This window comes from Salvelinus sp. IW2-2015, linkage group LG12 (genome assembly GCF_002910315.2).
Source record: "Salvelinus sp. IW2-2015 linkage group LG12, ASM291031v2, whole genome shotgun sequence".
Classification (NCBI taxonomy): domain Eukaryota; kingdom Metazoa; phylum Chordata; class Actinopteri; order Salmoniformes; family Salmonidae; genus Salvelinus; species Salvelinus sp. IW2-2015.
In genome coordinates, this window is record NC_036852.1 from 5593835 (window position 1) to 5612554 (window position 18720).

Genomic DNA, 18720 nt, shown 5'->3' on the forward strand with positions numbered 1-18720 from the left:
CCCGATGCTCCGTGATGAATTAATAGTGAACCGTGGAGATTGAACTGTTTGAAATAAAAATAAAAATAAATTATGCACTCAGTCCTCCTGCAGGCGCAACGGAGCATAAACAAACACACATTTTAGACAAGCATTCTATATAGTACGGGCTAGCTATCACTTTCCCCTGGCCAGTCAGGTCACTGAAGGAATATTTTCCCTTATTTTCCCTCTTCCCTTCTTGGCCTCTCCCTGTTCTGTGCTGGCCACCCGCTCTGCCCTGCTGAAAGCTGCCCAGGCCTTTATCTATTGGTCCATTCAGCTCCCACATCTGGAGAGGCCAGCGTGCCAGCAGCAGTCAGGGGCCAGGTAGGGAGCTAGCCAGGAGGGAGAGAGGGGAGAGAGGAGGAGATACCTAGGGTCATGCCCACACAAGGACAACCAACATGGGTGTCCTAAAACACCACAGTAACATGCATGTGCACACGCCGCACACACACACACCACCCCCCCCACTGCTGTTTTCCCCTTATATCAGCTCATTCTCCACCCCAAACACAGCGGATTGGTACAATATGTCGGAGTCTATAGCTGTCAGACACAGAGGTTCCAAGTCCAGACATTCTTCATGCCCAGATTGCCCCTCCCCCCCACCCCCACACAGACAAGGCAGAGAAAGCTGTCTGGCTCACCCTCCTGCGTGTGTGTGTGTGCGTGTGTGCGTGCGTGCGTGCGTGTTACACCAGAGCATGTGAGCGGAGTTGAGCGGTTGAAAATCCCGCTCATCGCTGGAGTTTGGTGCTTGCACACAGTCCGGCGCTCCATGTGCTTTCATACTGCTCAGCTAAAAACGCTCCGGGCTCACAGGGGAAAACAAACTGACACGCCAAATTCGCTCCATTCATTCAAATCCCAATTTAACCAACACCCATCTATTTTCGTGGCTACCTGGCCTACCAATTGTTTTTTTAAGTATTGAAACCAAACCATATGGATTTGAATGAAAACTATTTGAATAACATGAAAAGGTGAATGTAAGAATGTCATATTAAACAGCATATAAACACTCTAAATAGGTCAGGAGACAGACAGGAGCGTAAGAAGGAACGGAAATGAATTACTCAGGCTATATTATTTCTATTATTTCAAGCTATAGCCTACAAAGAAATACATTGTGAAGCATTTGTGAGTGCGACACAATAGGCTAGTAGGGACATAAGGGCTCAGTATTTAAACCACATTTCTTGTTTTAAATCATTCTAATCTATATATTGTGCTGGACTTAATTAGAATGAAATACAAATTAAACCAAAAATGAAAGCTTTTTAAGATACATTTTAGAAACATGAGTTGGCCAGTCGTGGTTTCAGGCTCATGTGATGGTGCCTGGAGAGCCGGCCAGCAGCAGAGAATATCCTCCCCACACTTGCAGAACAGTTGGGGATGCTAAACACCATTTTGGCCCTTCTTGCCACGTTGGGCAGAGACGCTGAGTTGTGTTATATTTTTCTATTTTTCTATAGGTCGGCCTAAAGGTTTTTTAGGCAAAAAAACAAAATGAAAACGGAAGCTCCTTGAACGTGGGAATATGCCAGGCCCGTTGGGCCAAAATCAATTATGGCCTATTGTATAGATAATAGAAAGAAAATGAACAAAACATTTAAGTTAGAAATACTTTGCTACAATGACACACTTAGTTATCTACCCACCTATTTCCTTTCTTTTAGCAGGTGCTTTTGCTGCTTTTGGGATACGTGTCTTTTCAGATTCCACAAGGATTCTTTATGTGGACACTAAATCATCGCACTCCTCCTCTCTTGTCCTCATCTTTGTAAGTCACCTTGATTTAGCAGCTGTGTGTTTTATCAGTTTCTTTATGAACATATTAGGGAACTTGACAGTAGGAAAAAGCAAGGGACTATAGCAGCACACACGCAGACTACAAATGCATGCTGGGACGGGCATGCCTTGAGCTCACGAAGTGAGTGCTATTGGAGCAAAATTGGAGCGGGCGAGAAGAGCGACGCTCCAGCCTTTAAAAATCTTACTCTATGCTCCAGTCAAATTGGGCACYCTCTGCTCCRCGCTCCAATCCAGCTCCACTCCGCTCACATACTCTAGTGTGTACAAGCATCTGCCTGTCTTGTCTGTCTTCTCATCTCCCAACCTCACTGCTCTGTTTGCTTTACACATATTTTATACAAAACGTTCTCTCTTTTTCACTTCCGGACCTTTCTACTAGCCCATCTTCTCTCAGCATCTCATCGCCCCCAACCAATGTCAGAGCCCTTATTGAACTGCATGGGGCAGCGCAGACAGGACCCACTGTGTAGTTTGGAGATTCATCTATGCATTTATTCAGCATTTATGAATCTTATGTTTATTTATTCATGTTTGCTGAGGAACTTTAAGACTTTAACAGTCTGAGGTTTTGAATTCCTATGGGTCTTGTAGGGGAGGAATTAGCAGAGACAGAGAGTAACCCATATTTTCTGCAGCGCAACACACACACACACACACACACACACACAGTCTTGTATAACTAACCTTGTGGGGACACACAATTCAGTCCTTCAAAATGCTATTTTCCCTAACCCTAATGCCAAATTTCCCAAACCTTAATGCCAAAACCTAATCTTAACCCCAAAATGTAACCTTAACCATAACCCTAGCTCCTAACCCTAATTCTAACCCTAACACTAATTCTAACCTTAACCRTAAACCCCATAGGAATAGCATTTTAACTTGTGGGGACTAACAAAATGTCCCCAGTTGGACAAATGTTTGTTTGTTTACTATTCTTGTATAGTATAGTATAGTTAAACACACACACACACACACACACACACACACACAGTCAGCTGTGAAACATGTCACCCTCGAACTCCCTTTGTAGCCCATTACTGGAAGAGTGGGAAGACAAGCTGACTCAGGTTCAACTCAGCATGACGTTTCAATCTCAGGGTTGGATGGAAGAGTATAAAAGACTGACAAGRACACACAMCTGGGTATGGTGTCGTMGAGCATGGTTTACAAGGTGAAAGTGAGAGATCAGCATAGGCGAGTCAGAGGAGTAGAGCTCTGTCCAAAACCACACAGTCTGGAGGTCCATTTGAAGGTCTTCCTCGTTCCTGTCATCATTCTCTCTCAGACCAAAGAGTTAACTCCCACACATAGCCTTCYCACGGACTCCTCTCGCAGGTGTGTTTGTCGGCCACACGTCAACTCTTGAACCACAGTGCTTTAGAAAGAGCTAAAGTACTCTCTTCCCACAGCCGTCTTAAATGCCACAGTCTGGAAAGCAAAAGTAGTACCATAGACAAATAGACCCACAGTCCCATACAACCACAATAAAAATGTATCTCATTGACTTCTGCTGCCCCCTAGTGGTTAGGGATGAGCCACACAGCAAACCACGAGTAGTCTGCTGTGGTTTATGTCGAGCTTTATTAAGTGTGTAGATTAGAATGTAGATTACKCAAACTAATCCCTCCCTGACCTTTCTCTGATCCAATGGGAATGACTGTATTTTCTCAGCAGCACATGGATTGGATTATTGTAATGGTCATGAGGGAGGAGGAGGATGAAAGGAATGAAGAAGTTCTGACCTGGTCTGAAGTTGGGCAGCTCGTTCACTCCTGGCCACGTCTCCTCAGTCGGGACCCCTACGACCTGCAGACAGACAGAAAGGGTCCAGAGTGAGCCATCAACCGTCATCTCTACTAGTTTTTATGGATCTACACTCTTGTAAAAAAGGCTTCCAAAGGGGTTCTTCGTCTGTCCCCATAGGAAAACCCCTTTTTGGTTCCAGGTAGAACTCTTTTGGATTCCAGGTAGAACCCTTTTGGGTTCCATGAAGAACCCGCCGTAGAAAGGTTCTTCCTGGAACCAAAAAGTGTTCTTCAAAGGGTTCTCCTATGTGGACAGCCGAAGAACCCGTTAAGGTTCTAGATAGCACCTTTTCCCCCAAGAGTGTAGAGAGGGTGATGCCATTGAAAAGAGTGAAAGGGGATCCTACTCACAGCCCATATTTTCTGCAGCTGCTCAAAGACGTCTGCCACCCCTGGAAAGGCTGGCGTCCCCTGGAGCATCTCAATGAAGATGCAACCAGCTCCCCTGGAAGACAACACAGGATTGAGAGAGTCATTTAATAAATCAGTGAAAAGAGAGAGAAGGACGGGACTTCATTCTTCAGTACCTCATAATCGGAACAATAAGTTAACTAATTTGGTAAAAACTAAGGGTAGGTTTTGTATCCTAAGCAGTGTATTCATAGAGGGCAGAACATAGCGTAGAAAAAGGGGATGAATTCAAAAACGTATCCTTGGTAAAATATGAAAACACGAATGCAAATACCTAGGTTATGGCCAACACATTTGATCATTGCTGTTAAATTACTACCCTGTTGCTACATTTCTCTTTGTATTCAAAGTCCTTAAACAACATGTGGTCCTAATCTCTTCTATTTGGAAAGGTCAAATAGAAACCTGCCCAGATATCATTAACATTAATGCACAGGACGGTTTATACCAACGCTTATGCTATTCATTAGTACAAAATTCCTTTAACTCCGGGGGGAAATAATATTTTGCTTAGGAGAGCAACTCTAAACGTTTGTTTTTCAGTATGGCACCAAAACATCGTTAGACGAAGGCCAAGAGGTTAAACTCTTCTGAACACGCAACATTCTCTGAGCCAACCTGAGGTAACTCACTCTGTAGGAGAGTACTAATGGCAACACTAATGACAGCTACTCTAACACCACCACTGATGCCGCGTTCAAAACAGCTGGGAACTGGGAACTAGGAAATCTCCGACTTCAGTGCGTTCAAGACAACTGGGAACTCGGGAAAAACCCCAGCTCCGACTAGGGAAAATCTTTTTGAACGGTCATCCAACCCGGAACTCCAAGTCGGAAACTCAAGCATCTTTCTAGAGCTCTGACTTTCCGACCTGAAGATCACCGACGTCATGATTTGACCACGGTTTTTCCCCGAGCTCCCAGTTGTCTAGATAACACCATGACACAGTGGTCTAAGTAGTTATGTCATCTCTAGAACAGTGTGGTACAGTGGTATTCTGGTGTTATTCTGGTTCAGTGCTGGTGGGTTCAGATCTGGCTGCCCAGTGGGAAAAAGCTGACTGAAATGACGTTATTGCAACCTTGCCTGCAGGGTGGTTGGTTATGGAGGATGTTCAGACCCTGTTCAGATATGTCCAACTATGTCCAGTCCACTCACCAGATGTCCAGAGCAGTGGAGTAATCAGTGGAACCCAGGAGAACATCAGGAGGCCGGTACCACAGAGTCACCACCTCAGACGAATAGGTCTGGCACGGGATGGACTTGGACCGGGCCAGCCCTAGTGAATACAGACGGATCCATATAGTTATAACATGAATACAATACCACATATAACATAGACATAACACCACCTGTATACGTGACCAAATAACACATTAGAAAGAGAGAGTTATTAACAGAGTTCTACCATGTGGAGCTAACGTTACATGTGTGGGTTAGGTTAGGGACTGTACACTTTCAAGAAAGAGTGCTCCTTACTTTTAAGCCACCATAGGCTTCTTCAGAGGATAGTTGGACAATGGACTAGCAGGAACTTCAGAGGGTGTGGAGGGGTTGGCTAGGGTTAGGGTTGTGGGTTAGGGTTGAACTGGGATCTGGACATGAAGCTAGGATTAGGGTTGTGATTCAGACTAGGATTAGGGTTGAACCGGAATGTGGACATGAAGCTAGGGTTTACCGAAGTCAGCCAGTTTGAGCTCCCCCAGGTAGCTGATGAGCAGGTTCTGGGGTTTGAGGTCCCGGTGCAGGATCTTCCGACCGTGGATGTAGGACAGACCCCGCAGCAGCTGGAACATGAAGATCTGATGGACACACAGACAGACAGACATGCAGGAAGAGTATGGTCAATGGTGAACAATTAAAACAACTGAAAGAGCAGAGGASAGATTTTAGGGTGAGAGGGAAAAAGGTATGGTATTTGTTGAGGTTCTGTTGATCAAAATATTGAACTTACCCTGACATTGTAGGAATGCAGGCCCCCTGGGTGCTGCTTCATATACTCAGCCAAGTCTGTTTGTACGTACTCAAAGACAAATGTGAGTGCCTCTTTGGTGTGGATGATGTCATGGAGCAGGACAATGTTGGCGTGTTTCAGGCCTTTCAGGAGTGAAGCTGGACAGACAGACAGACACAGAGCTAATACCAATTCACTTTGTTCACAGTGGAAATGGAATATGATAAGCACGTGCAATTCTCCTAAACATGCTAAAGCTAACATGACTTCACTTCAGTTCATTTCCTGGGGGGGGTACTCTGAGACGTCGAAGTATCAATCCTGTTTCGCATGTACAGCATGGGCCTACTGGAAAAGCTCTCACCCTCTCGGATGGCAGTGAATGGCACGCCTTCTTCAGTCTTCATACGGATCACCTTCAAGGCCACCAGGTGCCCGTTTATCCTGAGGGCAGAGTAGAGGAGAGTAACAGAGAGAGTGAACTCCCCGCAGCTCAGTTATGGTGAGAAGATACAGGCAAATATAGTAATACAGGCAAATACAGTCATCTATTATAATTTATAACGGAGAGATACAATTCATGACCTCAGTAAATGTCAATAAAAAACTCAAACGAACCTCACCTTCCATTTCTGCATTGCTGCCAACCAATCAAATCACATCTCCTACCCGACCGAAAAAACTCTTTATCTTAGTGCAGCTGTGGCTTTTGGCAGCTCTCTGCCTGGTCTTCTGGAGTCTGACTCTATGTGTTAATAAAGCTCTCTGCCTGGTCTTCTGGAGTCTGACTTTTGAGTTAATAAAGCTCTCTGCCTGGTCTTCTGGAGTCTGACTTATGTGTTAATAAAGCTCTCTGCCGGTCTTCTGGAGTCTAACTGTGAGTTTAATAAAGCTCTCTGCCTGGTCTTCTGGAGACTGACTTTATGTGTTAATAAAGCTCTCTGCCTGGTCTTCTGGAGTCTGACTTTATGAGTTAATAAAGCTCTCTGCCTGGTCTTCTGGAGTCTGACTTCTTTATGAGTTAATAAAGCTCTCTGCCTGGTCTTCTGGAGTCTGACTTTATGAGTTAATAAAAGGCTCTCTGCCTGGTCTTCTGGAGACTGACTTTATGTGTTAATAAAGCTCTCTGCCCTGAACACTAGCATAACGTCACCAAAGATTTATATAACTAAAGCAAGACAGACCACAGCCTGTCGTTTCAAATGGGAACAAATTAGTCATAGTGGGCGGAGCAAGGAGGTGGGCAGAGCCAAGCACAAGCTAGCGAGATCCTATTGTCACGTTCTTGCATACATTTGCATATTTCCGTTAGGGAACGCCTACTCTGTGAAGTGGGCGTGTGCAATAACTAAATAACTCAATTCTCCTTCTAAACAATGCAGTTTTTTATAACTTCGGCAAAGGGTAAAGTCTACAAAACTTAGTCCACTCTATTCGTAACAGATTATACTTTTGGGAACCATAAACTGTATTGAGATCAAATGTTTAATCGATGAGAACATTTGCAGAATGTCAGCCAAAATACATCTTGTTCCATCTTCTCCCACTGCCGGCCACTGGGCCTCCTCTCACTACCATATTTGGTAGTGAGTGGAAACGCCAAGCCGATGCTTCACATCTATACATCCGGTGAAATATCTGTTCTATCTGTGACCTCTGGCAGCCTCGGCTGTGTGCTGTTTGACCATATGAAGTGAAACCACTGTGAAAGGCTTTATATGCTCTGTGCTCGTTAGCGTAGAACCGTCCAATAGATCTTCACAAAAAAACCTTGTCCTTCGTCAAACGAACAGCACAGGGGACAAATAGGTTCCGTCAAATCAATACCAGCTGACATAGCGGTTTAGTTTGTAGGGATAATGTAAAAGATGGGTCATATACGAACGACTACACTGACCTATTGGATGTAATCAGGGTGGGTGATGTAATTATTGAGCTGTTCATCAGTGTTGAGTTGTGGTAATGTCTGGCTTATAGCACCAAAACTGACTCGGCTTGCTCTTTGGGGTCAAGGTCGGGTTACTGCATAAGCACTTGAGGACAACTGATTGATTGATTGATTGATTGATTGATACTGACCGGCTGATTCCCTTGTAGACTGTAGCGTATGTCCCCTCCCCTATCTTCTCCAGGTTCAGGTAGGAGTTAGCTGTGCCAAACTGTAGGCCTGTTTTCTGTGAGGACAGACACAAGTGTGTTAGGTGGGGTAAGGTGCCGACCTCAAACATTTACAGTACATCTTCATACTGACAGAGTGAGGTAACTGCAGGTACATTCCAGATCTCTTTGTACGATCTTGCCAAATCCTAAAGTCATTGTAACACACCATAGTAATCATACAGGTGTGTCAAAGCGGGGACCGAGAGACTGAAAAATAGCTTCTATCTCAAGGCCATCAGACTGTTAAACAGACATTACTAACACAGAGGCTGCTGCCAAAATACAGATTTGAAATCATTGGCCACTTTAGTAAATGGATCACTAGTCACTTTATTAATGCCACTTTAATAATGATGTTTACATATCTTGCATTACTCATCTCATATGTATAAACTGTATTTTATGCCATCTATTGCACCTTGCCTATGCCGCTCAGTCATTGCTCATCCATATATTTATATGTACATATTCTTATTTCATCCCTTTACTTAGATGTGTGTGTATTAGGTAGTTGTTGGGGAATTGTTAGATTACTTGTTGATATTGCTGCACTGTCGGAACTAGAAGCACAAGCATTTTGCTACTCCCGCAATAACATCTGCTACCCATGTGTATGTGACCAATAAAATGTGATTTGATTTGATAACAGATCTGGGACCAGGCTAACCTTCCCAGTGCTCACCCATTGGAAGTCCTGATCAAAACTCTTTCCCCCCATAGGGTCACTGTTGCTGCGTCCTCTCTGGACCGTCAGCCTGCGGACCTGCAGCGTGTGGAACCAGTGAGGCTGGGGCTTGGAGTAGGACGGGTCTGCCTCATCCAACTGGCCAGGTTTAAGAAGAGAGAAGAGAGAGACAGACAGGAGAGAGAGAGGTGGATGCAAATTAACACATGGCAGACAAGAGAGAGGGAGAGAGATAAGGAGAGAGAGAGAGAGAGAGAGAGAGAGAGACACAGAAAGACAGACACAAGAGGAGACTGTTATGGGTTGAAAGGTTTCTCAGCCTCCCCACCAACTGTAGCTAACACGATGAAAGATACAGTGAACACTGAGCATTCAAAACATTAAGAACACCTGCTCTTTCCATGACATATACTGACCAGGTGAATCCATGTGAAAGCTTTGATCCCTTATTGATGTCAGTGTAGATGAAGGGGAGGAGACAGGTTAAAGAAGGATTTCTAATCCTTGAGACAATTGAGACAACGATTGTGTATGTGTGCCATTCAGAGGGTGAATCGGCAAGACAAAATATTGAACTGCCTTTGACCGGGGATATGGTAGTAGGTGCCAGGCGCAGTGTCGAGAACTGCAAGTTCTCGTGTGTATCAAAAATGGTCCACCCCCGAAAGGATATCCAGCCAACTTGACACAACTGTGGGAAGCCTTAGAGTCAACATGGGCCAGCATCTCTGTGGAACGCTTTCAACACCTTGTAGAGTCCATGTCCAGACAAATTGAGGCTGTTCTGAGGGATAACGGGGAGTACACCAAACACTAATGTTTGGTGTACTCAGTGTGAAAGTCACAGTAGAGCAGAGGACGTTTCAACGTGAGCTGTGCTGATACAGAGGCCTGTGATGTCCCATGGGAACGTCATCCACCACCGTCAGGGTCTACGCTATTCAATGGAATTGCTTTCCTCTGTTCCTGTCGACGGCACCTTTTCCCAAAATACATTTGTTAGACACAGCAGAATGTGTGTTGTGGATTCTCTGAATGTTGTGGACAGGCGTGGGCGAAGAGAAAGAGCTCACATCCCTCCAGGGCCTAGAGAGACAAGCAGCCCGCTGTTGTGATGACACATCTATTATTGTAACTGGCCATCTTGTAGCTAGTCAGCTAGAATACATTACCCACCAGCTTTGCTTACAACTTTGGCATAAAAACAAAAACTCACAAGCTAGCTGAAAGAATCCCTGGCTACCCCGAGAGAAAAGGTTACTATCAATGCGGAGGTAGCGGCGTTTTCCGAGAGAGAACTCCCCGCCAGGAGCGTTTCACCGATCCTATTTGATGTGTGCACAGGGCACACTGACAGACAGAGAGACATCACTAAAGACACGACAACGTTGACATCATGACACTCAGTGTTCGTGTCCAACGACACTGACAGTAATAACACAGTGGCACCAGCCATCACCCTAACCAAGCCTGCAGAATCAGACACACACACACACGCTCACTGCTACCTCAGCAGATGGTAAGGACACGACACTCCTGCTCTTGGGAGATGGGGGCTCCTCCATTTCCTCCTCCTCTTGCTCCTCCTCCCTCCCCTCCTCCTTCTCCTTCCCTCTTTCTCCATCTTCTTCGACCTCAACACAGCACCAGCAGCAACTCCGGACACACACAGCAGCCATGGCCCTGACCCTCCATCCCAAATCCTCCATCTTCCTCTCCTTCCTCTCTCACTTCCTAGAAACTTTCTCTCTCCCCCCTCTCTCTGTCTCTTTCTTTCCTGTTTTCGGTGCGGTGGGTTGGCGCTGAAGCTCATATGACTAGCATGAGTCTGGCTCCAATAGCACAGTCCCATGACCCCCTCCCTATCCCAGTAGCAGAGAAACAGAAACACCATGGAACTCAACCTAATTTGAACAACAGTGTCCATTCAAGTCAGCACAAGCTGAAGAAGAGACGACGAGTGTGTCACGGTATGCGCGTGTGTTTGTGTGTGTAAAGAGAGGAACTCATAGAGGGAAATCTAATTTGAGTTTTTTATACGAAATGAACATTCTATTTCTGTTCCATTTAAGGGTTGGTGGAGGGGGAAGGGGTTCTGTCTCATTTCCTCTACACACCACCGGAGGCTTCTCCCCTGTCTTCCTCTCTTGGATTTAATTCAATGGAATCCCAAATATGTGCATGGGGCATTCCGAATATAATACAGCGAGTGATTGATAGAATTCCTCAATTATCTCTCAACCGCCATCGCTCATTGCTCATCCACCCCTCCAGAAAGTCTTGAAGTGGCGAAAACACAGTTTGAGGCCTAACACCAGCTAGCTCCAGATCCAATCCAGCCTGTATGAGGGCGAGGTGTGAGGACTGAGGAGGATTGCGCGTGAGAGGAGAGACCAGCGGGTGAAAACAGTCTCCCACAGAGTCGCCATAACCTGCCAATCTGAACCACTAACATATTTTATTCTCTGTGGTTCACTTTCCCCATTTTCCTAAAACAGGTTATTTCCCCTCAAACATTTTCTTAACTGCATACAGTGCATAACATTTCTGTGCAGGTTTTGGAGGACACAGGGCAGTTAGTACCACCACATAATGATGCTTTTTGGGAGTGCTGAGTGGTCCATGTAGGGCAGCAGCAAATGGGAATTAGCTCCATAAAGAGTATAATTACAGTTTTAGTAGTAGAGGACAGGACAGAGTTGAATGTAGAGCTCAGAGGGGAGGCAAGGCTATTTTTGTCTCACTTTCTTTTCAGAGATGTATAATGTAGAATCTCACGGTGCTCTTTCCGCTATGGGGAGGAGACAGGACTTAATGGCCCTTGAAATGAAATCCTCTCCAACTTCAACGTGACAGCGGGAGAAACGCTGAGTGGTGGGGGTGGAGTGTGTGTGTGTCTACAGCATCTCTCTCTCCTCCCTCTCGCTCCCTCTCCTTCTCCCACTCTTCTCAGCAGGGGGCAGTGTTGACTATTCTTTTCATCTTCTCTCTCCCCAGGAGGGACGGAGGACGCCAGAGAGAAACAGAGAGGGAACAACAAAGTACGTCTAACTGTCTCAAACTCTTGTGATACATAGTCGAATCTGACCCTTAAAAATAGTATTTCGTAAGTGTTTCAGTCACAGACAATAACACAGGGTATCTTACCTCCTCATATCCCAGCTGTCTTTGCTTCAGACCTGCCAGGAACAAAAGACAGAAAGCATGAACTCTTGGATAGAACACCGGTTAGAACACTAGGACAGAACTCTTGGATGGAACACTTGGATAGAACACATGGTTAGAACACTAGGATAGAACACTTGGATAGAACACATGGTTGGAACACTTYGAAATAACACATGGTTAGAACACTAGGATAGAACACATGGATATAACACTTGGATAGAACACTTGGATAGAACACTTGGTTAGAACACTTGGATAGAACACTTGGATAGAACACTTGGATAGAACACTTGGTTAGAAAACTTGGTTACAACACTTGGATAAGACACTTGGATAGAACACTTGGATAGAACACTTGGTTAGAAAACTTGGTTACAACACTTGGATAAGACACTTGGATAAGACACTTGGATAGAACACTTGGTTACAACACTTGGATAGGACACTTGGATAGAACACTTGGATAGAAAACGTGGATAGAACACATGGTTGGAACACTCGGATAAAACACTGGATAGAACACATGGTTAGAACACTGGATAGAACACATGGTTGGAAAACTTGGTTAGAAAACTTGGATAGAACAGTTGGATAGAACACATTGTTGGAATAGTTGGTTAGAAAACTTGGATAGAACACATGGTTGGAGCACTTGGATAGAACACATGGTTGGAACACTTGGTTAGAAAACTTGGATAGAACACTTGGATAGAGCACATGGTTGGAACACTTGGTTAGAACACTTGGTTGGAACACATGGTTGGAACAGTTGGTTAGAAAACTTGGATAGAACACATGGTTGGAACACTTGGTTAGAAAACTTGGATAGAACACATGGATAGAACACTTGGAAACAACATTTGGACCAAACAATTTGGACCAAACCATAAACTTTAAGATCCTGTGTTACAAGGATGCTACAATGTCTACTGCTGTTATCGTTGCTTTATAATCCTGAATTCAGCTGAAGATAGAATTTAACATTAAGTCCACTGTGGTACAATTCTGTAGCTGGGAGATTCTAATGGAATGTGAAAAGTGGAGCAGAAATGTCAAATTAGAGAGGAGTGGAGCAGGGAAGGAAGGAGAGGATCAGGAGGGAGAGGATGAGTGACAGGAGAAAGATATGAAAATGTGTGCGTGTGACATGTGAGTGATGATGATGATATAAGTTGGGAAGAGAGAGACAGATAGACAGAGACACAGATAGACAGAGACAAAGAGAGACTTGGAGAGAGACACAGAGAGACACAGAGAGAGACACAGAGAGACAGAGACACAGAGAGACTTGGAGAGAGACACGGAGTGACAGAGAGAGACAGAGAGACTTGGAGAGAGACACAGATAGACGGGGAGAGAGACAGCAAGAAAGAGATACAATGACTGAGAGAGAGAGAGAACTTGGAGAGGAGTCTGGGTCGGTAGCTCTTTCTCATAAGCGACAGTCAAAGTTTGCAGGAACATGACTGCTCCTTATCGCATCGCTGTACCCATCCAGACAAGACATTACCTTTAGGGCTGCTTGACTTCAATAACAACAGGCTTTACAGAAAGCCTTATTCTCTGTATAGCAACACATATAGTATGTAAACAGAATAGAATACAGTAATATAAAACTATAATTGTTTGTCAATAATTGATCACATCAATTTGATATGGCAAATTATTGAGGGTATAAATGTATGTTGTTGTTCATATAAAAGCCATATCTATAAATGGACACATTGGATAATTAAACCCATACAAATATGTTCCAGTCTAAATATGTTCGTCTTGGAAGAATACAGTACAGCTGGCACATTGCCTTTTCCAACTAACTACAACTCCTCTTGGCTCAGCATGTGCAGCCATGGACAAAGTCAAGTTATAATTAGATCGGGTAGAAACTAGGAATGCAAACCAGGAAATGGAGGTCATGATCTGAGCAGTATAGTAGGAGACATCCTGGGGTAGGGATGTTCTGGTATGACTCTGACTGAAGGGCATTGGACTGAGGTGAGGTAATGTAGGCACCATAGAAAATTCCTAGAACGGAGGCCTCCCGAGTGGTGCAGCGGTATAAGGTACTGCATCGTAGTGCTTGAGGCGTCACTACAGATCCTGCTTCGATGCCACGCTGTGTCACAGCCAGCCGTGACCGGGAGACCCGTGAGGCGGCACACAATTGGCCCAGCGTCGTCCGGGTAACGGGAGGGTTTGGCCGGCCGAGATGTCCTTGTCCCATCGTGCTCTAGCGACTCCTTGTGGCAGGCTGGGTGCCTGCAAGCTGATTGCGGTCACCAGTTCAGTGTTTCCTCCGACACATTGGTGTGGCTGGCTTCTGGGCTAAGCGAGCAGTGTGTCAAGAAGCAGTGTGGCTTGGTAGGGTCCCGTTTCAGAAGACGCATGGGTCTCGACCTTCGCCTCACCCGAGTCCGTAGTTGCAGCAATGGGACAAGACTGTAACAACCAATTGGACATCATGAAATTGGGGAGAAAAAGGGGTATCCCCATTCAAGTCAATGATGTCATGGTCTGAGGTTCTATGACTGTTCTAGGGATTCTATTTCTATGGCATAGGACTATTTCTATGTTAGGGACCCATGGAGAGGCTGTGTGTGGAGTGGTATGTTTTACCCTCTCACCACTTCTAGGTTAGGATATTATATTATTGCTACTAGCTCTGCCTTGGTACAGCACGTCARTGCAGTCAGGGTTATTTATGGAGGAGAGATGGAGGCACAGAGAGACAGTCACTCATGCTCCATCACACTCCGAGCCGAGCCCACCATTCACCACCTACCCTCCTCCCTCCATTCCTATCCCTCCATCTCGCCCTCATACAGACCCGTACATACAGATAMCCCTCATCASTATTCCTGAGGCAGAACAGAGCAGAGTAGAGTGGGACGTAACTATTGGAGGTGGACAGTTGTCACAGGCAGGCAGGCAGGCAGCCTCCAGGCAGCTGGTTAATCCACTACCCACTGGSAGCAGCCTGGGGGGCCTCAGTGCCAGGCAGGCATATGTGCACCGGACCGAGCCACTGTAGCCCTCCAGCCAGGTCTACCAGACACATACAGATAGACATCACAAAGATGGACACCATACAGGTACAGCTTGAGGGGTTCACAAAAAGTGCAACGTTGTCTATTGTCCAACTCACCCAGGGGGGAGTGGGGGTATTGAGGAGGGGATGAGATGTGTCAGAGAGAGAGAGAGCGAAGCGGAAAAAGCACACATAAACACAGATTGGATTCTTCAAGAACCCACTCCTCAACGAATTGAGGTTGAGGCATTTTTGGGGGGAGTCGACGTGTCATTGATGCTCTTATACTATTTCCTCTGAGCTCTATTGGAATTGAAATGCCCTGTGGCGTGTCCCCCTCGTAGCCAGTCTTATAGGTTAGCCTACACTGGAGCTTTGGCCTTGGCACTTTCCTTCTATAATCTTACCTCTGGCGTACTATCATACTGTGTTGTGTGGGATACATGGAAAATGGTACAAGTAAGTAATGATTCAAGACATGAGTAAACTTGTGGTCACGTGTAGAAGCAGTGTACTAGCAGCCTAGTGTACAAACATACTATCAGCCTCTCTGAATAGCATAGAGATAGGCGCTCGTTTGGACATCCTGTGAGATATGKWCCCAGGCCAAGCAGCTGAGCAGTACATCCTCCTGATACGAGATCTCTCTTTCTGACAGAAATGTGCAAAGCACATCCGAGTCTCTTCAGATTAGAGAAAACAACAATTTCCTTGACAGGGCAAGAGAGAGGAACATCGGCTGTCCTTTCTGTGTACAATAACAAAATCACTTAGCATAGTTGCGATTCAAACCACACACAACCAATGTGGCGGAAAAACTGGTTGGAGGACGTGCCATTGCATTTGAATTGGCAGTGACCCTAACAGATTTGCCCTGAGTTTTTTAGAGGACTACAGAGCACTTACTTTATTTTGTTTACACTGCTGCTGTGAGATGATGAATTATTCATCTCTGTCTACAGAACCACCTGCATCCTGCTTCCCCAGCTCTATAACATTATATCTACCCTGAGTGTATAACAGCACTATATCTACCCTGAGTGTATAACAGCACTATATCTACCCTGAGTGTATAACAGCACTATAACTTAGCCCTGAAGTGTATAACAGCAAAACTATATCTAGTACCTGAGTGTAGTAACAACACATATCTACCCTGAGTGTATAACAGCACTATATCTACCCTGAGTGTATAACAGCACTATATCTACCCTGAGTGTATAACAGCACTATAACTACCCAGTACCCATCCCCCCTGACAACCAACCTCCCCCCTAGGAACTGGAACCACCTGCACCTTGATGCCTTAGCTGTCTACCTTCCCTCCCCCTGACAACCTGCACCCACCCTGGGGGAGATGTGGGTTACCATCTCACTCCTCTCCCGTCTTCTCTTCCACTCAGCGAGAAAAACACATCTTCTTACCTCATCCTTCACCTCTCTCCTCACCCCTTTCCTCTCCCACTTAGCGAGCAAAACACCCCTCTGCTCCCGCTGGGGCTGCCTCCTCTCCTCCTCTCTTCTCCTCTCTCCCCTTGTGCTCACATCACCCCTCACATGTCTTCTCTCCTACTTAGGGAGCAACACAGCCCCTCTGCTCATCAGCATTTTTATGCTTTATTCAATAAGCCGTGGGCTTCCTAGCTGCATCTGCAGATCGGCAGTATAACTTGCCAGTCCGTGCCAAGCTACTGACACTTGGAACAGTCCAGTCCCTAGGGTTGCCCTCATCCCTGGAACACGGCAACATACCACGCTACAACACCCGACCCTGTTAACGAGCTGCTGCCTGTCATTACCTGAAGAGTGTGTAAGGARAGTTGTCATGCCAACAAGTTAGGTATTGTGTTCCCTAGGTAACATACAGTACATTCCCCATGCATGTGTATCTTGGAATCTGGCATAGTACAAAGATGGAACACAATAAGCATAGCAGGTTAATACCAACGACAACTCCGTAAATACTGTTTGTGGGTATGAGGAAGCTTGAGCAAGCACTGTTCGATCCCCTAACCCGACTGGAGTCAGTGTGGTACTGTTTCTAGGGAGGGTAGGTTCGACTGATACTCACCCAGGCGATGGAAAGCCTCCGTGGCTACATGTCGTAGGTTCTGCATCCCAGTGTTGGTTCCTGCCTGGTGGTGCTGTGGAACTGCTATAGAACCTCACTTACACCCCGGGCATCCTTAGAACTGGACCCAGCTACAGCAGCACTCTCACCTCAGTCACAGCCCCTCCTTGTCTTCAGAAACCTAGGATGTAAACAGCTTTAGCAGCACAGACAGGATTTTCCTATTTTTCCTTCTCCCTCCTTCCTCCTGCCTGAAGGTGCTCTTGCCTCCTCTATTGCTCTCTCTGTTTTGCTCTCTCCCTCTCATGATATGAGTGTATCCTCKCTCTCTCTCCCTCCTTTCTCCCTGTCTCCTCCTGCTGCCAGTTCCTCTGCTGCCTGGGAGACAACATTCAATAGCCAATCAGCGGCGTCAGATAGGAGACACTGCCCAATGAGCTCTCAGTGGAGGAGAGAGCCGGGGCTGCTGGTGTGTTTTGAAAGGTTGGAGCTTGAGCATTGTGTTCAGGGAGTCACTAATGTGTGTGTGTACTGTGGGCTCCTGGGGGCAGAAGTGAGCCACGCTTTTGATCACCTTCATTCCAATAACTCAAGCATAGATTGGTTAAAAAAAACACATCGAATTTGGCACACAGAAACTAGAGGCCATGAGTAACTTGGTCAAAAGGAAAGGCACCAATTGGCCAGTAGTCTCACTTAAACCCACTTAAATATTTGCCGACCTGTTTGACCTAGAGACTTGYAATGTAGGTGTCTTTCCTCATGCTGAACAAATTTGCGTCAAGGACCCATAAGGTCCATCAGGATAGATTTTCCTCCATCTTGGACATTTTGGAAAACCTGAAAAACGTATTCTCATGACCCATAAGTCCACAGAACACCAAGTTTGGTATATAGGCCCATGGTGCAMCACTTAACTTAGTTTGAGAAACGCTTGGTTGGTTAAGAGATGGCTGAGGTATTGATCAATCAGGAAATCAGATTTGACATGTCCAATTACAAAATAAATCCTTTGTTAATCCACTTCACAATGGCTTATCAACTTGAAACGTTGTAGGGTCATCGCAGACATTACCACGATGAACCATGTTAAATTTGGATTATGTAATGATAATGCTTAGAATAAAAAAATCTTCTCGTGAACTAAGAGTCAGATTCAGTCCCAAAAGAGTATGAGAAAAGAACATTGACGCATTCACAGATGGCCACACTATAACAGTAGATGCATATTAGCATCTATGCTAAAATATGCCAAAAATATACACTACCGTTCAAAGGTTTYGGATCACTTAGAAATGTCCTTGTTTTTGAAAGAAAGGCAACATTTTTTGTCCATTAAAATAACATAAAATTGATCAGAAATACAGCGTAAACATTGTTAATGTTGTAAATGACTATTGTAGCTGGAAACGGCAGATTATTTATGGAATATCTACATAGGCGTACAGAGGCCCATTATCAGCAACCATCACTCCTGTGTTTCAATGGCACGTTGTGTTAACTAATCCAAGTTTATAATTTTAAAAGGCTAATTGATCATTAGAAAACCCTTTTGCAATTATGTTAGCACTGGTGAAAACTGTTTTCTGATTG

The 18720-nt window shown here is 45.2% G+C and overlaps 1 protein-coding gene across 2 annotated transcripts in view; it reads right to left on the bottom strand.

Annotated features, from left to right (window-relative positions):
• The window catches only part of cdk15 (cyclin-dependent kinase 15), a 37404-nt gene extending 19834 nt beyond the window's left edge, over positions 1-17570 (bottom strand). Inside the window, exons 1-10 of one of the 2 annotated variants that reach the window (XM_023997691.2) lie at positions 17128-17570; positions 12008-12039; positions 8858-8998; positions 8095-8189; positions 6380-6459; positions 6016-6173; positions 5740-5863; positions 5220-5340; positions 4002-4095; positions 3588-3651 (exon numbers count right to left, since the gene is read on the bottom strand). In XM_023997691.2, the coding sequence (XP_023853459.1) occupies positions 3588-3651; positions 4002-4095; positions 5220-5340; positions 5740-5863; positions 6016-6173; positions 6380-6459; positions 8095-8189; positions 8858-8998; positions 12008-12039; positions 17128-17173 (955 nt within the window). In that variant the 5' untranslated portion in view covers positions 17174-17570. Of the gene's footprint in view, positions 1-3587; positions 3652-4001; positions 4096-5219; positions 5341-5739; positions 5864-6015; positions 6174-6379; positions 6460-8094; positions 8190-8857; positions 8999-10368; positions 11084-12007; positions 12040-17127 lie in introns of those variants that run through there. The other variant, XM_023997689.2, reaches the window with a different exon arrangement.
• Positions 17571-18720: the final 1150 nt, after the last annotated feature.